The sequence below is a fragment of the Salvelinus fontinalis genome, chromosome 21 (assembly GCF_029448725.1).
Source record: "Salvelinus fontinalis isolate EN_2023a chromosome 21, ASM2944872v1, whole genome shotgun sequence".
In the NCBI taxonomy this organism is placed as follows: domain Eukaryota; kingdom Metazoa; phylum Chordata; class Actinopteri; order Salmoniformes; family Salmonidae; genus Salvelinus; species Salvelinus fontinalis.
The window spans coordinates 28,308,483-28,330,987 of record NC_074685.1 but is presented as its reverse complement, the minus strand read 5'-3'; the positions used below and the strand labels follow the sequence as shown (position 1 = coordinate 28,330,987).

The following is a 22,505-nucleotide window of genomic DNA, read 5'->3' as shown; positions in this document are numbered from 1 at the left end:
TCTCTTACAAAAGCTTTCCAGAACTTGCAAACTGCTTTTTATACTGTTCAACATATCTTGTCAATTGAAGCTTATCCTCAATACTGACAAAACTAAACTAATGGTGTTTTCTAAAGCAAGAAATAGACCTCTGAACCTTTCACCTATTACTACCTGTCAGGGCAAGGAGATTGAGGTTGTAACCTCATATAAATATCTTGGAATTCTGATGACGGCCTCTTTTAAATTGCATAATCAACAACTTACAAAACAATTTAAGCTGAAATTAGGATTTTATTTTAGGAATAAGGCCTAAGGCTTTCTTTTGAAGCCAGAAGGAGGCTAGTATCCGCTACATTTATGCCTTTACTAGACTATGGGGATATTTTATTTACATTTACATTTAAGTCATTTAGCAGACGCTCTTATCCAGAGCGACTTACAAATTGGAAAGTTCATACATATTCATCCTGGTCCCCCCGTGGGAAATGAACCCACAACCCTGGCGTTGCAAGCGCCATGCTCTACCAACTGAGCCACATATGAATATATATATGAATATGCTTCCGCTCAGTGTTTGAGATCAATTGACACTCTTTACCATGGCACTTTGAGATTTATTTTAAACTGCAAAACCCTTACGCACCACTGCACTTTGTATACCAGGGTTGGCTGGCCTTCTCTAGTCATTCGTAGGCTCAGTCACTGGTATACTTTTATTTACAACGCCATTTTGGGTTTACTACATTTTTATTTGGGCATTTTTATTGTTCAGAAATGTGGTGGGTACTCTCTTCGTTCGCTGGACTTTATCCTGCTAACTGTTCCAAATGTCCGAACTGAATTTGGTAAAAGGGCTTTTATGTAATCTGCGCCATCGTCTTGGAACACCTTACAAAATAATTTTAAACTGGAAGAACTTGTCCCGATTGGTGTTTTTAAATCACTGATGAAGGATTTTGAGGCTGATTCCCTGACCTGTCAAATGTTTTAATTTGCTGTTTATGATTTTGTTATACTCCTGTGAATTTAATGGTTTTTACTAGATTACTTGTAGTTTTTCATGTTGTCTGTCTGTACTTTTTGTAATGACTTGGTGCTGCCTATCTTGGCCAGAATGATCTTGAAAAAGAGATTTAAAATCTCAATGAGCCCTTCTTGGTTAAATAAAGGTTAAATAAATAAATAAAATTAGAGTTGAAAATGCGGTGGAAGCCCATTTAACCTGTAATTTGTTATTTTGGTACATGGAAATGTAACCACACGTTATTTTTATGTGCACTTCGTCATCACGCACAGCCTTTATCCGCAACAAGTCCATTTAATGGAAACACATCTCTGGTGGGAAAATGTGCATATATTTTTTTAATGACGATTTTTGTATATTCACATTAAAATAAGTTGCCAATTGGACGGAAACCTAGCTATTGTTTGAAAAACATTTCAAGCCAAAAGTAGAAATCAAGCATGACTCAGGGAGAGGTTCCCTAAAATGAATCTCACAGATGGTGGAGATATGAGAGAGCAATCTATCCCAACAGGCATTTGTCTACAGGTCAGACAGGTAGCTAGGACAAGGAGGGTAAGGTTACCTTGGCGAATCGTCGGCTGTAGTGGGCCATGACCTTTGGGTCAGGACAGTCCAGTTTCTTGATGATCTCAAAGCTCTGGTTGAGCTGGGTGAAGACGTCCACCACCGAGCAAGAGAAGAGAGCATGCTCAGATGTCTGCTGGAACTGGTGGGAGGAGACGGAGACAATTGTAACTATATAGTTTATAGTGAAGACCTGACAAAGAGAGGTTATTTTCCCGTTACTCACTCCATCTTTCTTGTCTCTCTCCAGAGCTCCATGCATGAACTCCATGGAAACGCTTTCATTCTCATCCAGCCACTGCAGCACAAACTGTAAGAACCACCTGCACATGGGAAAGATTGGCATAAGGGGTAAAATAGAGAGAACCTATTTTTATACACATTTCTTATGTTTAGACAAGTCAGGGTTAACTCACGATGGGTAGTCGGGTACAACCCCTTTGAAGTTTGGCAGGTCCTTCACATACTCATTGTACAGCCACTTGACCTTGAAGTGCAGGTTCATGTAGTCGGCACTCTTACACAACCGGTGCTTTTCATGCTCTGTGGAGACAAACACACCAGAGAGTGAGTGCGTGTCTCTCTGAGGGTGTGTTTCTTTTTGTGCGTGTGTGCCATTGTGTACAAGTGGCATAAATATGCACCTATGTATGAGTGTCTGAGTCATAATATTACTGTAAGAGTAGTATGGATATTTAGGGCACAGAACAGGTCGGATTCAGTAAGCTTGGAGGTAGAGGAGTGAAGAGCAGCCAGCCACCCCCAGCGGGCTGTACAGCCACAGCCAGGTGACATGAGGGCTCTCCTCTCTCAACTGGGCTTTGAAGTGGATTTACTGCAGGCTGAGTGTGTGGTGAGCGGCTCCAGTCCCCTTGTGCCCCTGGGCACGGTGATTAACACACACACACACACACACAACCATTCAACTCTACTGTGAGAGACATCTATCATTGGGAGAGTGTGAAAAGGAGTTTCATGAGGACAGAGGAAAGTTAGAGAGATGTACAATCCACCTCTGGGGAGAGGAGGTAATAGATAGGGTCCTGGGAGACATGAGCAGCTTTCACACCCAGCACATATACTCCCTGCGTCTATCGCCCTCTCGCTCTTCATCTCACATCCCCAGAACTCCTCCATCCTCCCCTGGGATACCCCTCTCTCTCGCCATCCAACATCATCCCTCTCTCCATACTCAGCTTCAGTGTAGCTTGCTCCCCATTCTTCTCCCTCCCTAGTAATCCCACTCAGCCCTCCGCCTTGCACATCATTCTCTATCCTCAGAAATGAAATCAGAGACGGAATAAGTAAAGCATCGTCGGAATAAGTAAAACATCGTCAGAAACAGCCTTCCCTATAGGGTTACCTTTGCATCTCTGTTGGGAATGACAGTTTTCACTGGAAACACAGATCTAAATATGTTTATATGTTGGGGGTTCTGGGAGGAGAACAAGACAAGAGGAGTGATGGGGTGGAGTTGATGCTCTTACCAGCATAAAACGTCTGCCCACGAAGGTGGAATTCAGATGGGGCTAGAACACAGAGAAATGAGCACGGACCGAAGGAACGAAATGAAAGAAAAGAACAAGGCAACACAATAGAAAGAAATAGATCAAGATAGAAGTGGAGAGGAGGATGGAATGGAGACGAGCCATACACAACTGATGAATGCAAATGGCTTGCCATCGTAAATTCTGTCAACTTTTGGCCAGAATCACACAGTAGTGCTCTGGTAGAAATAAAATGATATTCAACACTAAAATACATTTTATAAACTGGGTGGTTCCAGCCCTGATAGCTGATCGGCTGACAGCCGTAGTATATCAGACCGTACACCAGGGGTATGACAACACATTTTCTTTTACTGCTCTAATTAAGTTGGTAACCAGTTTATAATAGCAATAAGGCACCTTGGGGGTTTGTTGTATATGGCCAATATACCACAGCTAAGGGCTGTGTCCAGAACAGTACCTAAGAACAGCCCTTAGCTGTGGTATATTGGCCATATAGCATACTACACCCCCTCGGACGATATTGCTGAAATATCTAACGGCTAACAGAATACTGGCACATCTTGTAGAATAGCATAAGAAGAGGGTCTCATTTACAGTACAGTATGCAGTCTTACCCTGAAGCCACTGGTAATGATCAACGTTATCCATTACTGAAAGAAAGACATGGTAGAAGACACACACAATGCTGAGACAGAGACGGAGCCACAGACAGGGGGTGGAGAAGACAGACTGGGGAGATTTCCTTTTCCTTCTACTGTTACTTAGTACACTCCACAGGTACAGTTGAAGTCTGAAGTTTACATACACCTTAGCCAAATACATTTAAACTCAGTTTTTCACAATTCCTGACATTTAATCCTAGTAAAAATGCTCTGTCTTAGATCAGTTAGGATCACCACTTCATTTTAAGAATGTGAAATGTCAGAATAATAGTAGAGAGAATGATTTACTTCAGCTTTTATTTCTTTCCTCACATTACCAGTGGGTCAGAAGTTTACATACACTCATATATATTTGGTAGTATTGCCTTTAAATTGTTTAACTTGGGTCAAACGTTTCGGGTAGCCTTCCACAAGCTTCCCACAATAAGTTGGGTGAATTTTGGCCCATTCCTCCTGACAGAGCTGGTGTAACTGAGTCAGGTTAGTATGCCTCCTTGCTTACACACGCTTTTTCAGTTCTGCCCACAAATTATCTATAGGATTGAGGTCAGGGCTTTGTGATGGCCACTCCAATACCTTGACTTTGTTGTCCTTAAGCCATTCTGCCACAACTTTGGAAGTATGCTTGTGGTCATTGTCCATTTGGAAGATCCATTTGTGACCAAGCTTTAACTTCCTGACTGATGTCTTGAGATGTTGCTTCAATATATCCTCATCATTTTCCTTCCTCGTGATGCCATCTATTTTGTGAAGTGCACCAGTCCCACCTGCAGCAAAGCACCCCCACAACATGATGCTGCCACCCCCGTGCTTCACAGTTGGGATGGTGTTCTTCGGCTTGCAAGCATCCCCCTGCCAAACAGTTCCATTTTTGTTTCATCAGACCAGAGGACATTTCTCTAAAAAGTGCGAGCTTTGTCCCCATGTGCAGTTGCAAACCGTAGTCTGGATTTTTATGGCGGTTTTGGAGCAGTGACTTCTTCCTTGCTGAGCGGCCTGTCAATAAAGGACTAGTTTTACTGTGGATATAGATACTTTTGTACCCGTTTCCGCCAGCATCTTCACAAGGTCCTTTGCTGTTGTACTGGGATTGATTTTCACTTTTCGCACCAAAGTACATTCATCTCTAGGAGACAGAACGCGTCTCCTTCCTGAGCGGTATGACGGCTGCGTGGTCCCATGGTGTTCATACTTGCGTACTAATGTTTGTACAGATGAATGTGGTACCTTCCGCTTTTGGAAATTGCTCCCAAGGATGAACCAGACTTGTGGTATACCATTTTTTTCTGATGTCTTGGCTGATTTCTTTTGATTTTCCCATGATGTCAAGCAAAGAGGCACAGAGTTTGAAGGTAGGCCTTGAAATACATCTACAGGTACACCTCCAATTGACCCAACTGATGTCAATTAGCCTATCAGAAGCTTCTAAAGTCATAACATAATTTTCTGGAATTTTCCAAGCTGTTTAAAGGCACAGTCAACTTAGTGTATTTAAACTTCTGACCCACTGGAATTGTGATACAGTGAATTATAAGTGAAATAATCTGTCTGTAAACAATTGTTGGAAAAATTACTTGTGTCATGCACAAAGTAGATGTCCTAACCGACTTGCCAAAACTATAGTTTGTTAACAAGAATGAGGAGTGGTTGAAAAACAAGTTTTAATGACTCCAACCTAAGTGTATGTAAACTTCCGACTTCAACTGTATACTCTGGGGCTCATTCTTTCGCCATATAGCCACGATGCACACAAACACACTCAGACAAAAGGCCAGGTAGGGCCATTAAGACTGGGAATATGGTATTAGTGATTGAGGAGCTTGACCCCAAATTGACGCAGATTGGACACGTGTCTGCCCGGCTCCTGATCGGTCATCCGTGGTGACTCACCCTCCATGGCATACTTCATGTCCTGGGAGAACAGCGCCCACATGACCTCAGCACACACCTTCCCCACATTCAGCTCCTGAGGGAATCTGGAGGAGAGATGGTAGAGAGTATCATTACATACCTGACATTTTACAGGAGTACCTAAATTATTAATGTGTGTGGATACTAACTGGTTGAGCACGGGTGTGTAGGAGTTCCTGTCCTCCTCTATGATGGAGACTATAAGGGTGATCAGTTTGGGCCAGAAGTCCAGGTTCTTGATGCTGGGGCCCTGCTCCTCCAGGGGAAGATCCTCTTTATGCTGGACCAGAACAAAACCACACTCCCAGTCAGACAAAACACTGAATGTAACACTGCTGGATTAAAGTGATATCCCTTGACATATTCATTTGAAAAGGGTGTTGAATCAAAAACACATTTTGACCAACGTGCAAAATGACATGTTAATTGTATAGATACTCCTTTAAGAAAACCAATGATCCAAACTTTATGTCTCTATCATAATCCGTTCAAACGTAAATGGCATTTTTACCCTTGTAGGATGGTTAAAATTAGGGTGACAAAATGAATGGAGACCACAGGAAAAAAAGTGGTCATAAATCAGGAAAACAGCATCACGTCAGCTAGGGGGGATACTGTGCAAGATTTAAGATTAACTGACACTGTTGAACTCGCCATATTTCTTCTCGAATCCGGACATAAAACAATAGAGGTAAGATAAATACTGATTTTGAGACACGACGTAGTATTTTAATATATGCTGTTCATATTCATGCGAAGTTCCTGTTCTTGTCCCAAAAGACAAGCGGAATTCCGTGAAATGTCAGAGCACTGAGGGTACTACAAGCTTTTTATTTATTTTCAAAGCCTTTTGCATTTAATTCAGCTCAATGTCATGCTAATTTTGATATTTGCGACACTCAGTAACAACTTGAAGACAAAAAGTAAATTCCTCAACAGTGTCGGCGATAAAGCTGCACCACTCAACTGAGCTTGGTGCTTATTATGGGACGTATTAGGTTATGACATCTGACTTTCTGATATCACGTTAATGGTATGGTAGAGAAAGACCCCACTGAATGATTCAGAACATGAAAAATTATACTTGCCTTGGTAAAATGTATTTTCTAACATAATGAAGTGAAATGTCATCACCAAAGTGCATTTTCAACCACTCTGGGTAGAATATGAATAACCTGCATCAATTCTGTTAGTGTAAATGTGTGTAAATGGCAGTGAGTAGAACTGAGGTCGACTGTGTGACTCACTGTGTCCAACAGCTGGTACTGGCGGCTGTACAGCTCCTGGCAGTTGTTGAAGATGTAGTCGTAGGTGGAGTTGAGACAGGCCTTGACACAGTCCCTCACCACCTGACTGGCTCTAGGGGGACTCTGCAGTTCCTGGACCTGAACACCAGAGGGAGATGATGAGCGTTAGAGAGAGAGAACTCTTTACACAGCACAATAAAGAGTGATATTATGTCGTGATGATTTACTGTCATAGCATCAGTACTCATTGAGAGTAAGAAAGACTAAACACATCAAAGGCAGGAGTAGAGAAAAGGTTTCTTCACAGAGAGTCTTTGTAGCCTAGCCCTTGGCCTATACCTTCATCCTGAAGAAGGTGATGCTGGTCAGTAGGTCCACAGTGGACTTCAGGTCCTGGAGACGATCCTTACTGCTGGCAGGGAAGTTGTTCTGAGGGAGATTAATTGGGGACCATTCCATGAGAAAAACAGAGATAAAAGGGGAAGGTGCATATTTAGAGGTCAATGTTAAAACTTCTCAACTTACCCTATATGTGGAGAGGTCAATGTTAAAACTTCTCAACTTACCCTATATGTGGAGAGGTCAATGCGCAAGGAGTTGTGGAGTTGATCCAAGAGCTTGACAAAGCGCTCTTTCTGTTGGAGGGAAGAGAGAATTAAGATGAAAATCATCCAGAGAAAAACAACCTGTGGTATTTGACAATTACAAGGTAGATGATGTTATTAGGGTTGGGAGAGAAATGGGTATGGGGCCATACGAACCCCGAAGTTGGAGGCGGCGAAGCGGTCAGAGGCGGAGACGTTGGTGGAGGCGGTGGTGTGGGCGTAGAAGGCATTGATGTTGGCCAGCAGGGTGCTCATCACCGCCGGAACGCCAGGACACATGTACTTAGAGGACAGGCAGGCGAAGTGCCTAAACACACCAGGAGAGGGCACTGTCAGGGAGGGCTCAGAGACAGCAGCTCAATGTTGGTTGATTCTACTATTTTCAAGTTTCATTATGTCTCTTGTTCACATACCATAATTATCGCAATGTAATGTTCAGGTCGAAATGCTAAGAACATGTTTATGTAATTATACCCAATTTATAGCACACAGACATCTTTCATTATGGGGCAAAATAATATACAGTAGCAGTGGATTTCAGGGACGTAATAGGATTTACAACACACTGCACAAGAGCAGGCCTATGTTTAGCTAGCTAGCACTCTCTCTGGGGTCAGGTTTTCACCCAATGATCCCTCACTACGGCTGTCTCATTTCTCCCATCAGGCCCCTGCCCCATTCCGTCTGAGGGATGGCCACCCGAGTGTGCTTTGTGTAAATGATGGAGCTGGTTAACAGGCATCTGTACGGAAAATGGCACCTCATGGACAGAGCCTTTCTCAGACCATTTATAATTGACTTTCCTTCATTTGGGGCCACCAGGAAATGACAACAGCACCAAATGGCTATTTCATATTAGAGAAAAGGGGGAGGAGAGGGGGAGAAGGACAGAGAGTGAGACAGAGAGAGCACGAGAGAGATAAGATAAATAACAGATAAGAGACGAGAGAGTGAGAGAACAAGAGGGAGAAGAAACAGAACGAGAGAAAGAGAAGAAACAGAACGAGAGAACAAGAGAAAGAGAGAGCAAACAAAAGAGGGAACAAGAGAGCGAACAAGAGAGAGATTGAACAGAGCGAGAGAAAGTTAGAGTATGTCGTCAGGTTCCTCTGACTCACGTCATTGCCTGGTAGATTGACTCGATCCCGTATCGCATGGCAAACTCGTCCACTATCTCCTGGGCCACCTCGTCAAAGTACACCTTCCAGGCATCGTCTCCTTTGGCATCTGGGATCCTCACCACCCCCTGGCCCAGAACGTCCGTTGAGTGGTGGAAGAGGTTCTGGAAGGCAGACAGCCACAATGTCCGTGTGATACAGAGACCCACAAGTAGCTGTGTTTGAGCTGGTTTAGGACTAGTTTCACTGATGGTGTCTGCAGTAATCTTACGAACAGAGAGATGTACTGAGTGGTGTACCTCGTGTAGACAGGTGTACTGGACGTGATAGGGAGCCACTTTCTCCTCTCCCTTGATCTCCACACTTATGTGGAGACGGATAGCGCCGGACACGGCTGACTTGTCGGTCCTCTTCTCTGTAACAATAGACACACACACACACACAAGTCAGTGAGTCAATTACTATAATCTAGATCTGTCACACTAACCAGGTCTGCTAATCAAATGGCAATTACAGACTATTACTATCAATGGGTCTACAGTGGCACCGCTACAAGGCCATTCAGTGGGTGCTATACTACTAGCATTACTACAGTTTGTACTGAGAACAAGGGCTCAGGGTTGTATGGATTTGTCCTTGTTCTTCCGGCTGAGGACACTTCAGCTGGTCTTATACAGGAAGTGGCGTGTTCGGCAGCTCACCCCCGGCTATTTCCCCTGACAGCCACACTATCAGGTCAATTCGTACGTGTCGTCTAAGCGGTCGCGATACGACTAGAGCGTGCTACATATTAATCAAGGAGGAGATCTCCCCTAAGAGGATGAAGGAGGTGAAAGAGAGAGAGTGGCTTTGCTTATGATTTCACATCTCGTTTAGTGTCGTATCGAACACAGTCAATGAATAACATCAGCTAAATGTAGATTTCACAGTCTAAGGAAAGAGTACAGACGTTTCCCCTTGTCATAGGGCTAACACACTGCGCAACCACTTTAACATTCAAGAAGTGCTGTTCCTTTGAAGGCCTTTTCAGTATCATGGTGGAGTCGTTTTCAAAAAGTCATGATTAAACAGGCAAAGAAAGAGGCCTGCAGCTTCAGAATGGCACAGTTAATCACATACCCATGCACGCAAACAAACACACCACATCAGTAACTCATGGTGTGTCTCATCTGCAGGGATAGGAAGTCCATGACAGACAGTGAGGCATCCCTAAAAAGGTTGACTATCATTAAGAGGAGGAAGAAAAAGGAAAGCCAAGGGCGATAAAACAATTCACTTTTGGAAAGTGTTTAAAGCTAGAAGAACATTGAAGAGCTTGTTTAACACCCCACCCCCCTGAGTCTCTAACCAGCCCATTCCAAAAGGAACAGTGTAAAAGATAGAAAACAGAGAAAGAAAGAAGCCATGTGGACAAAGGAAGACATAAAGGGGCAGTAGAAGAAGCACAAGTGAGAGTTAGCCCAGGGGAAAGCAAAGACCATGGTGGTGACAGCCAATGTTTTCATCCAGGGCAAGTAGGAGCCTTAGGGCCACTACTCGCCTGTGCAATTGGGCAAGAAAAATGGTATTGCTGGCCAAGGGAGACGTGCTTGTACCTCATTATCCACAACACAGACTGGACTACAGAAGAGGGCTAAGATGTAGAACAGAGCTGGTGACATATGAGATGCAGATAGACTAGGGTGCTAACTAACCCCCCACTGTGTTACAGTAAGAGGTCTTGGGTGTTGCAGGAGACAGCACAAGGATTTCACTGCACATTTTATGCCTGCTGTAAACTGTGTATGTAACAAATACATTTTGATTCAATGTTTTTTTTCTTAGACTTTCTACCCATCATTAACTAACCCTGGGACAGACAGTCCATTAAGACAAAGCACTGTGTAGCAACTAACAATCTGTTAGTTGAAAGGGATGATTTCAACCCTCCTATAGAGTAAAAAATGATAGAGTATAATTTAAAAAGGAAAAGGAGGGGATTGGCGGATGCAATGAGGAAGCTAACAGAATATGCCTTTGGCATAACTTAGAAGAGTAGATGTATGAGTGATAGGGATTTGAGCAGTACATATGTGGAAAACGGAGGATTCCAGGATAAAAGAAGCATGAACAAAACAAACAACCTTCACCCTTTTGATCATCTGAAACGGTTTGATTCTCACACCAACCCCTTCAGATCAGAAGGGAATATTCCCTCAAAGCGGCGGCTGAATGAAAGCACTTCTACGTTGAGACCCGCGTACACACACTAAAAATAGAGCCTCTTGGACACAATGAGGGAGCACAGGGGCATGTGAGGACTGAGAGGCTGTGAAAGGGAGAGGGCCCTGTACACTGGACACTTTCCAACGGCTCAGAGTTGGCCTGGTATGGACAGTTTCATGGCTTCACTCCAGAGAACACATGAACATTAGATTAACATAGAATCAACAACTCCAAAACAGGCCCGGTGTGAACCCATTACTATTTCTCAGGGCTGCGATGCAGTGGAATGTCCCCCTTTGACACAGTCATTCTTACCATTCTGATCCCTTTGACTTATCTGTACATTCAACTTAACATAATAACGATGTGTCTCGAACACAGGCAGCCACCTTCGTCTCACATAGTCGACATTATACTGCAGGATAGCGAGGACGTACCCAGGTTGTACCAGACGTCCATCTCTCCACTGAGCGTGCGGACCTCGATGATGCTCTGACCCAGGAAGTCGTCGGACTCTCTCTTCAGACGCTGCTTCACCCGGGATTTGATGTCATCGTCCTCGTCCCATACACGCACCTTGATGCGGTCCGACGAGTTATGACACTCGCTGGGGGAAAAAAATGAGTAAGGTAGCGTTAATGTGAAGATTTCATAACAAGAACAGATATCCATGGTAATTACATTGCGTGGATGCTAATATTGCAGCTCATTCTAAGGTAGAAGAACTAGATGTGGCCTGATGTAATATAAGGGGAAGAGTTAATTACACGTGTGTGTGCACCACTACCCTGAATAAATGAGTGTCTCCCATAGTCAAACGGCTCCGGTTGGCATGTGATATTTTGGAAGTGGGTTAAACATGACCACATACTTCCTTTGGGTGAGGAAACCTAGACTGCCTGAGGCTTGAAGTCATGGCCTGCTTACACATTAGAGGAACACGCACTCTCGCAGGATAATACTACTGACTACATGTGCAGGGCCAAGTCAGACTCACAAGTGGAACTTCTCCTCCCAGACAGGGTTGAGGTTGCCGTAGATGGTTTTGGTCCTCTTCTTGGTCTTGCCCACCTGGACCGTGACATAGGGGTCGCTGGAACCTGTCTTGTCTTTGGCCTGCAGTCCCTGGGCACACAGCACTGCAGACAGACATATGAACAGTGAGACAGGGAAACATACCACAAGTGGACAGACAGAATGACACAGAGTCATTCGAGATCAATAAAGAGACATGGACAAAGTCAGATGGGGAGAGAAGACTAGTTATAATACAATAGCACAGTTCATAGAACGTGACCACTGGTGCAATACCATTACTCCCTGTGTCGGTGTACCTGTGATGGTGATCTTGGCCGACCACTTGGAGGTTCCGTCCAGTACACTCTGTTTGATGGTCTTCATCTGCTGAGCGTGGATCGCCTTGCTGACGACAAAGACATCCCGGATCACGTCAAAGATTTCCGGCTTGTTCCTCTCCCTGATCTTCATGCGGTCCTTCATGGCCATGATGATGTTCTGGGTACGATCCTCAGCCCCATGTTTGGAGCTCTTCTCCGCAGCACCTAGAACATCAGAAACCACCCAATTACAGTACATGGAATAGGAGTCTCTTTTTGGCACCATAATGTGAAGGTTGTGATGTAAATATTTGAATATATCTACCCAGTTGTTAAAAGCTATTTATTTGACCATCCGAGTCATCAGAATGACTGAAAGCAGTTGGATGTATAATTATGTCTTTAGCGCAACATCAATCATAACCAACGGAGCACACCATATAATTCCACTGTACTTTACATATCACTGACAGCTGTATTCTGGGATGGTGAGGAGGTAGGAGTAATTCAACAGGAAAGTTTGAGCCACCAACTCGATAGACAAAGTCTGGAAATGTGTCAACCCAGCCAATCAGAGAAATGATAAAACACAAATCTATTGCAAAATACATATCCATGTCTCTTACACTGTCAATCGTGTGACTGGCTTTTGAATGCATCAGATAGCTCAATTTAGCAATACGGCTGTGTTGTCGCAAAAGAATCCTAAACATACTTCCTCTGTCTAGCTTCAGCTGTGCAGTACTTACGCTGCAGGCAGTCAGCATTCAGCAGTTCCTGGCACTTCTCGTGACACTTAACCCCGCACTCGGAGCACCTCATGCCCTGGCGGGCGATGCCCCACAGCAGCCCCTCGCACTCGTAGCAGTAGGTGGGCGTGGTTGCCGTCCACACCTCAAAGTTATGGGGCGTGGTGCAGGAGATGGGGTAGATCAGAGCCTGTAGAGTCTTCTTATAAACGTGGTTCTTCTACAGAGGGGGAGGAGAGAGGATACTGAGATATTACTTGTTCCTATGAAATTGGTCCTCTCTGGTGAGTTTTGAACAGAGTCTTGATTACTTCAGTAGAGTAATATGCATCCCATGATGTACTCACCAGCTCCTCATCTTTGACGGAGGAGCGCGCGGCCATGGAAGAGGTGATTCCAGCCTTTCTGGCCTGGACCAGTGACTGTGGACGACAGGGGAAAATCTTGTTAGTTGCCATGTTAACTTAACTAAACCCAAACAGTAATCACAAAGATTGGTGGAGTATTGTAAGTGTTCTGTGAACCTTTACCCAGTGAGTGTACTACCCAAGTGAGTAGTACAAGGCCCAGAGTTTTAACACCAGACCGGGTGAAGGAAGGAACTAATGTAAGGATTGTTACAACACAGGTCATGTAAGGTGACAATATGGGAGGAACTAAACCATCACTGACCAGTCAAGACACAGGTTTGTGTGTGTGTTACCAATGGAGGATTCAGTTAAAACCCCGGTAGTGATGGTCTGTACATGGCTCAGCATGTAAGGGTGGAGAATAAAACCCAACAGAACAAATCAATCTATCATATGAATGAATTAAGGGGAGAGGTAGAATACGAGGAAGGGAATATTGTTTTAAATGATCATATCAAGTAGGAACACTACAGTGCAGTTGCACGGTGACATTTGGTTACTAAGGTGCAGCATAAAACCCGTTACACATTATTTGCAGAACAGCTACATGGGGTGTACAATCTCTTGTCCTACTTGATATACAGTATAATCATTTTTTTTCTGACTACAAAAGGAAAGGAGCAATTGTGTTTTTTTCACTTACCATAGCCTGACCAAGGAGAGTGATTGCATTCAAGAGAGTTGTGGGGAATAATTAGAGAGAATGTAACACTGGTTTCACATGTGCCTCACTGGGTGATAGCTCTGATTCCTTATGATGATATCCCTTTCTTTCAAGCAAATGCTGAAATTATCAATTGAATCCTTAATTATCAAGATGCTTCTCTTGTTCTGGTATTACAGGATAGAAAAACATGTACTGACAGACAGGACAGAAAGTGTGATTTGAAGCAACACTTACCACGTCGCTGACCAGAGGTATAGGCTTCCTCTTACGAAGGTCTGGCATGCTGTCAATCCCAAACAAACCACTTCCACCGCTGTGGACACGGAACAGAATGATACACTTGTACAGAATACACAGAAACACATGCATCAGCTTTTCCAGCACATTAAAAGGCATGCGAAATATAAATCAACATTGACAGAAAGGATTTGGGCGTCATCATGATTTACCCTGGTTTGATCCAAGCTTGTCTGGAGTTGGGTCCATCATCTCGTCCCTGCAGGATTTAACACACATTCGTTTTTCAGATTCAGTAATTAGATCACAGTAATACGCTTAATCTTATATGTTAAAAAGGTACACAGAGGTTAGAGAGAATGGAAAGACACAGAGCAGGTTGAGTTTTACCTCTTGGATGGTACATGCAGAACAAAACGCTTTCAGAACAACAGTAATGTCTCGAGACAAGGAGAGGATTACATTTGATCCATACATGGCATCCATTGATTGTTGCCAAACTGAAAAGCCTAAAATAGATCAAATTCAACAACCAAAATGATCATTGTTTATATATACAGTACCAGTCAAAAGTTGACACACCTAGTCATTCAAGGGTTTTTCTTTATTTTTTACTATTCTCTACATTGTAGAATAGTGAAGACATGAAAACTATGAAATAACACATATGGAATCATGTAGTAACCAAAAAAAAAAAAGTGTTAAACATATCAAAATATAATTTATATTTGAGATCCAACAAAGTTTCCACCCTTTGCATTGATGACAGCTTTGCACACTCTTGGCATTCTCTCAACTAGCATCATGAGGTAGTCACCTGGAATGCATTTCAATTAACAGGTGTGCCTTGTTAAAAGCTCATTTGTGGAATTTCTTTCCTTCTTAATGCTTTAGAGCAAATTAGTTATGTTGTGACAAGGTAGTGGTTGTATACACAAGAAAAGCTCAAATACGCAGAGAGAAATGACAGTCCATCATTACTTTAAGACATGAAGGTCAGTCAAACCGGAAAATTAAGAACTTTGATAGTTTCTTCAAGTGCAGTAGCAAAAACCATCAAGCGCTATGATGAAACTGGATCTCATGAGGACTGCCACAGGAGAGGAAGACAGAGTTACCTCTGCTGCAGAGGATAAATTCATTAGAGTTAACTGCACCTCAGGTTGCTGCCCAAATAAATGCTTCAGAGTTCAAGTAACAGACATCTCAACATCAACTGTTCAGAAGAGAGTGCGTGAATCTGGCCTTTATGGTTGAATTACTGCAAAGAAACCACTAAAGGGCACCAATAATAAGAAGCGACTTGCTTGGCCAAGAAACACGGGCAATGGACATTAGACCGGTGGAAATCTGTCCTTTGGTCTGAGGATTCCAAATTTGAGATTTTTGGTTCCAACTGACGTGTCTTTGTGAGACGCAGAGTATGTGAACGGATAATCTCTGCATGTGTGGTTCCCACCGTGAAGCATGAAGGAGGAGGTGCTTTGCTGGTGACACTGTCAGTGATTTATTTAGAATTCAAGGCACACTTAACCAGCATGGCTACCACAGCATTCTGCATCGATACACCATCCTGTCTGGTTTGCGCTTAGTGGGACTATCATTTGTTTCTCAACAGGACAATGACCCAACACACCTCCAGGCTGTGTAAGGGTTATTTGACCAAGAAGGAGAGTGATGGAGTGCTGCATCAGATGACATGCGCTCCACAATCACCTGACCTCAACCCAATTGAGATGGTTTGGGATGAGTTGGACCACAGAGTGAAGGAAAAGCAGCCAACAAGTGCTCAGCGTATGTGAGAACACCTTCATAACTGTTGTAAAAGCATGTGAAGCTGGTTGAGGGAGTGCCAAGAGTGTGGCTACTTTAAAGAATCTCAAATAGTAAATATATTTTTATTTGATTAACATTTTTTTTGGTTACTACATGATTCCATTTGTGTTTTTTCATAGTTTAAGTCTTCACTATAATTCTACAATGTAGAAAATAGTAAAAATAAAGAAAACCCTTGAATGAGTAGGTGTTCTAAAACTTTGGACCGGTATACGTATATATGTGTTTCTCAATAGCAAGAGGGGGGGGGGGGGGGGTTGCATGTCAAATCAGATGTGGGAAGGAGATGAAGAACACAATGAGCAGTTTGCTGTCCCACATCACTACAATGTACAGATGCAGATAAAGCAAGGCACAACTTGTTTTTGTTGCGCAGTTCAGAGTACAACAGGGAGCACATTGGGGGGGGAAGTACATTGGATAATTATTTTGGAGTTTTACAATAACTAAACATGTTTATTCTCTCTTCCTCCGAGGTGAAGTGTTTCATCAGTGCCAGTGCTCCTCTTCCACTCAGATTAATGGGGCTACAGTTCGGTAGCTGGACCCCTCTGGGGCTCTCCTCTCCCAGTACTAGGAGGTTCTGACAGCGTTTGAAACAGTTCTGAGGGAACCAGGCAGGATCGGCTGTTGTATGTAAACACTGAAGACGGTGCTGAGAATATGGCTTCTCAAAAACAACTTCACCATAGTGTTTTCTATTGGTCTGATCCTGCCAAGAACATGATTATCTTACTCTATTAAGGTTTACAGAAATAATAGGTGCTTTTAATTCGATCAAAACATAATTCTATATCCATTTGAAAATGCATTCACTAGGAGCAAACCTCAAAAATAAATCACAAGCAAAGAGTTAAAAACCTCAGTTCAAGGTATGACAAACAAAAAAGGGACCATGCTTGGCTCCGTGCATACGATATAAAAACACCCAACGGCAAAGCAACAGTCGCACAAAAACTCAAAATATATCTGTGTAAATGAAAACAACAAAACATAACTGAAAAGGGAGCTCATTTGAAATTCATGAGTAACCTGGTCATCTTCTCTGCAGCCATCTGGAAGGTAGAACATCCATCAAAAAAGACAACATTAGGGTTCATGGATATCAATAGCTAAGAAGATCATAAATAACCAGGTCAACTACACTAGCAATCAATAGTGAAAATGTTTAATCCAAGGTGTCAGGATCAATCATATGTTATACTGCTACATTAATAGTTATAAATCATGGGCTAAATGTGTAATTTCCATCTAAAGCAGTCAGAGTTTAGGTACACAGGGAATATGAGTGTTAGATTACTTGTTTTTTTTGCTGTACTTGCAAATAATGTAGCACACGAAAGGAGATCTACCTGGATTGAACTCCTCCTCAGAGAACGTGGACTGGGATCCTTGGGAAGGTTTGGAAAGTTTACGTCTCTGTCTTTTTTCTTTCAGGATGCGCTGCAGATTAGCAAGGCGTTCCTTCTTAGGGCTAACAACATCCTGTTCTATAAACCCATCCTGATCAGCTCCATCGTGGTCTTCTCCTATTGGACTTAACCCTGTTGGACTTAACCCTATCCCCTCTGGGCTGATGTTAAAATCTGCTGAACTCTCCCCAGCCCTTCCTGGAGAACTGTGGTCTGGTGTCAGCTCTGGGTTGGACAGTTCTCCATCAGTCTGATACTCTCCTTGGCTCTCTAAATGCTCCATGGAGTGATACTCGGTAGGGGTGCAGGGGGAGTGAGTCCTTTCATTTGGGGATGCTTGTAGGGAGCAAGGCAGGTTCTCTTGGGCTGGGCTGCAGTCCACATAGATTGAGGCCTCGCTATATTCTTCCAGTGGAGACGCAGAGCGAATGTGATCAGTTGGCATAGTGATCTCTCCCTCCGGGAGTTCAGGGGAGCAGGGTCTGACAGGAGAGGGAGCTGCTTCTGACTCACTGTCATCGAAGCCAGGCTCCGGGCTCGAACCGTCCAGCTTCCTCAGAGCCCCTTTCAGAGCAGACCTAAAGGTGAGCACAGCCTTCCCAATGCTTTTCACATCAAATCCCACATTGAGGAGCTGGGTGTTCTCAGGCTCAGGAGTAGGCAGGTCCCCTGACCCCCACTCCCCTGCATCGTCTCTTGGGACAGACTGTTCAGTCCACTCCCTGTCCAGGCTCTCAACGGATCCCACATCCAGGGTGTCAACGGAGGACGTATAGCGGTCACAGGGGGAGTGCAGCTCCAGGAAGCCATCATCACAGTCTGTGAGCAGCACAGTGGAGCGACTCATGCTCCTGGACGGCCCACAGCTCCCCACATCAGCATAGGCGTCCACTGTGTGGTAGCCGGAGCTCCGAGAGTATGGGCAGTTGGCTGAACAGTCACACACTAGGTGTCCATTGCTGCCCTGCTGCCTGGGGTGCCGCCAGTCCACCACACTGGATGAGTTGGAGGGGGAGTTCTTGTGGATACCGAACAGCAGGGACAGGTGCTCTGAGCTGCTGTCGGAGGACTGGCCTGTGGTGCTGCTGGTCTCTCCTGTGGTGTACCTGTCCCAGCCACCTGGCCCTGCACCGTGGTCCTCCACCTCCTCCCCACTGTTCTGACAGGAGTAGATGTCTTCTTCGCTCCAGCCGTTCTCCTCGCTCCACCCCCCATCTCCGCTCACACTGTGTTGCATGCCTGCCGAGGCCCAGCCACTCTGCCATAGCCTGGCCTTAACTGAGCGGTACCTGGCGTCCCGGTCCAGAGTGTTGGAACTGTGGCCTGACGACAGGGAGCTGGTGCTGGGGCAGTCATGGGCATACCCTTGCTCCAGGTAGGAGAGGCTGGCTTGACTGGGCCCTGGTCGTGAAGAGGGCACGTCTGAGCTGTGGTCGGAATTCTCCTGGTCGGCTTGTTCGGGTTGGCAAGGAGCTAACCTTTCTCTCCATGTTTTAGGTGACCCCTGGGGTGGCACCATCATCACTGGGTCTTTGTCCCAAGACCCCTGCCGGCACTCCAGTAAAGGACTGGTGGCCCTCCTGTGGAAGGCTGTGACGACATTCTGACTGCCCAGGCTGCCACGTCTAACGCTAAGCCTCTGAGGGGTCTGGGGTCCTGGTGCTGAGGCTCCAGAGGAGTAGAGCTCCCCTATCTCATTCAGCACTGCATCCACACAGCAGGAGACCTCGTCCACTGAGCCTCTCACAGAGGTCAGGTACTGCCGCAGGTCTGCAATCTCCTCCTGAATTTTGTTGATACCTCTCAGCTCTTTCAAGATGTGTTCAACAATGTCACTGGAACATTTCTCTCCCTCATCCTCTTCACTAGGAGAAGGCCTGTGTGTGTCCTCCACAACCCCGTTCCCATCCTGGTATTCAGCGCTGCTGTTCTCTCCAGAGGGAGAGGTGGGTAGGCTAGCGGTGGGGCCGTTGGTACTTACAGTATCGGGGGCGTTGATGAAGCCCTCTCTGTTCAGCGCCATATCCCCAGCCACAGGTGGGTTTAGAGTCCCTGTGTGACTTCGGCCATTGGGCAGGGAGGAGTGGAGTCCGGTGAACTCCCTACTGGAGGGGTCTCTCTTCAGGCCGCATATAAATATGTCCTGCTCCACAGGGTGGAGCAGATCCTGGGGCTGGTGGATGGAGGGCTCCCCCGGCCCTGCCGGGCCCTGTAGGAACTTCTGGAACTTCCTCCGCAGACTCCGGCCCACCTTGGGGCTCTGAGTGCTCTTCTTACCCCCCAGCTCCCTCCTCTTGGACCACTTGTGTGGACTCTGAGGTGCCTCTACACCGCTGGATTCATCTGGTCCACTGAGGCCCCTCTCGTGGCCCCTAGAGAACATCCCTGAGGACTGTCTGGGGGCCTGGCTTCCTGGTCTTTGTCCTGAGGGGCCAACCAGCACCCTGGGCCTCAGTTCTTTGTGTGACCACACAACATCCTGATGTAGACGAGACTGATCTGCTCACAGAGCCTTGTCCATGACTGGCAAGGCAGAGAAGACAGAGACATGAGAGAAATAGTACAAATTTGTTTTTCTAAATATTATATACACAATGATTTTTTATTTTGCAATGCTTGTTTCCTTACAACATGAACCTTCCCTTATGCATGCGTACAAGCCATTTCATCCTTTACATTTCAGTCATTGGCATACAGTACACAACCCCCTCAGAGAATCAATAAACACATTTATAATTGCACCTTCATTTTGAGACCTTGCCAGTATACACATTTTTCAGTCCAACAGACCAGAAAGCAGAGAGAGAAAAACACCAAATTCCTACTGCTATATAATGGCCGCTATATAATGTCTGGTGATATCATAAAAATAAAAATAAAAATCAATAAGTGGTGCTATAGCCAAGATAAGTAAAATTGCAATGGATGACTGGATTAGTTATTTGAGCAGTCAGTTTCTATATGGTTTGCAAACAACGCACATAAGAATTTAGCTAGCTCATGCCAATGCACTCTTATTTACACTGCCGGCAGAATCATACAAAACACACAGACAAAATACAGACACTCAGGCATGGGAGAGTGGGAGTAGAGGGCATTCATCTCTGCAACGCCAGAGAGATAGATTATGGTGGAGCGTGGAATTGTGATAAAAACCCCACATTGATATTGGGGGTCATTGTGAGTCAAACCAATGCTCTGTACATCAGTGAGTTGGCCACTTACCCCCTCTCTTCAGTCACGGAGAAGGAAGGAGCAGGGAAATGATCGGACACCGTACAGCTGCTATAAACTCTATAATTAGGACATGATCAGAAGACAGCCTGGTAATTAGTTGACGGCTCAATTCTCTCCTCTGAGTCACGGTATTTTTTGTGCACACACCAGCTGCAGTAGAGATACACTATATATACAAAAGTATGTGGACATCCCTTCAGATTAGTGGATTCAGCTATTTCAGCCACACCCGTTGCTGACAGGTGTATAAAATCAAGCACACAGCCATGCAATCTCCAAAGACAAACATTGCCAGTAGAATGGCCTTACTGAAGAGCTCAGTGACTTTCAACGTGGCACCGTCATAGGACGCCACCTTTCCAACAAGTCAGTTCTTCACATTCCTGCCCTGCTAGAGCTGCTCCGGTCAACTGTAAGTGCTGTTCTTGTGAAGGGGAAACGTCTAGGAGCAAAAACGGCTCAACCGCAAAGTGGTAGGCCACACAAGCTTACAGAATGGGACCGCTGAGGGCTGAAGCGCGTAACTCGTAAAAATCGTCTGTCCTCGGATGCAACACTCACTAGAGTTCCAAACTGCTTCTGGAAGCAACGTCAGCACTAGAACTGTTAGTCCGTAGCTTCATGAACTGGGTTTCCATGGCCGAGCAGCCGCACACAAGCCTAAGATCACCATGCGCAATGCCAAGCGCCATTGGACTCGAACAGTGGAAACGCTTTCTCTGGAGTGATGACTCAAGCTTCACCATCTGGCAGTCAGACAGACGAATCTGGGTTTGGCGGGAGAACACTACCTGCCCGATGCATAGTGCCAACTGTAAAGTTTGGTGGAGGAGGAATAATGGTCTGGGGCTGTTACTAATACAATTGCTCAGAGAAATATATTTTGTTTAAAGGTGCAAAATGAAGAAATCGAACTGCCATTTCCTTGTTGCTAAAATATCAGTTTGTGACAAAACAAGCAATGGATAGTGTAGATAATCATTGTACCATCTAAACCGCTGTGAAATACATTATCTTGTCATTAAATCCCAAAAATGGTATTTTCTGCAGTTTGAAGCTGGTGTACAACACTGAAAGCAAAAGACGCAAAAAACGAAACTTAAAACCTGGGAAGCATAGAAATTGAGCACATAGAACAGATTCTTAGAGGGTGCCAATAATTATGAACCTGAATGTAGATGGAAATCCACAAATGTACTCTATTGTGAGGCAATAAGTAAATATGCACTTACGCAAAGGCCAACTAACATTTAAGGATTCATTGCTTGTTCATCTACCCCTCATCCCCACTGATCCTGGTTGTTTGAAGCAGCTCAGACAGAGTGACAGCCAACCCCTATCCACTCACTGTGTGCCATTATGCTGTTAAGAACCAACCCGCTGAGAGGAATCAGTGCTGCACAATTTCCCTCCCCGTGCTGCTGTCTCTGACTGAATGACAGACAGAATGGTCAGTTTAACCACGATCATTCTGTGTGGTTCTGTGGCCATTTGCCCAGACCAAGAAGTCTGTGTCAGACAGAGCACAGGGTTGTTGGTGTAACTTTCTTTCCCGTCAGCTTTTGAGCTAGTTTATCATCTACATCTACCTGGACTGGAGTCTGATGCATATACTGTAGCTAGAGCACATACCAAACATATTTATGAAACATATTTATGAAAATGACCAATAAGATAAAACGTACACCGAGTATACTAAACATTAAGGACCCCTTCCCAATATTGAGTTGTACATAAAAACAACATTGTCTTATGCATATAATAGGCCTACAAGAAGTGGAGACAAAT

General features: G+C 44.6%; 1 protein-coding gene across 8 annotated transcripts in view; it reads right to left on the bottom strand.

Moving 5' to 3' along the window:
• Positions 1-22,505, bottom strand: part of unc13bb (unc-13 homolog Bb (C. elegans)) — a 100,596-nt gene that overhangs the window by 13,901 nt on the left and 64,190 nt on the right. For 6 of the 8 annotated variants that reach the window (XM_055874534.1, XM_055874535.1, XM_055874536.1 and 3 more), the window contains exons 2-21: positions 17,421-20,003; positions 17,101-17,123; positions 14,445-14,491; positions 14,230-14,308; positions 13,266-13,340; positions 12,919-13,138; positions 12,167-12,394; positions 11,830-11,971; positions 11,270-11,439; positions 8,927-9,042; positions 8,628-8,791; positions 7,666-7,816; positions 7,471-7,539; positions 7,244-7,333; positions 6,905-7,042; positions 5,807-5,937; positions 5,637-5,722; positions 1,990-2,116; positions 1,800-1,896; positions 1,572-1,715 (exon numbers count right to left, since the gene is read on the bottom strand). In XM_055874534.1, the coding sequence (XP_055730509.1) occupies positions 1,572-1,715; positions 1,800-1,896; positions 1,990-2,116; positions 5,637-5,722; positions 5,807-5,937; positions 6,905-7,042; positions 7,244-7,333; positions 7,471-7,539; positions 7,666-7,816; positions 8,628-8,791; positions 8,927-9,042; positions 11,270-11,439; positions 11,830-11,971; positions 12,167-12,394; positions 12,919-13,138; positions 13,266-13,340; positions 14,230-14,308; positions 14,445-14,491; positions 17,101-17,123; positions 17,421-19,863 (4,740 nt within the window). In that variant the 5' untranslated portion in view covers positions 19,864-20,003. The remainder of the gene's footprint in view (positions 1-1,571; positions 1,716-1,799; positions 1,897-1,989; positions 2,117-5,636; positions 5,723-5,806; positions 5,938-6,904; positions 7,043-7,243; positions 7,334-7,470; positions 7,540-7,665; positions 7,817-8,627; positions 8,792-8,926; positions 9,043-11,269; positions 11,440-11,829; positions 11,972-12,166; positions 12,395-12,918; positions 13,139-13,265; positions 13,341-14,229; positions 14,309-14,444; positions 14,492-17,100; positions 17,124-17,420; positions 20,004-22,505) is intronic. The other 2 variants (XM_055874540.1, XM_055874541.1) reach the window with 1 other exon arrangement.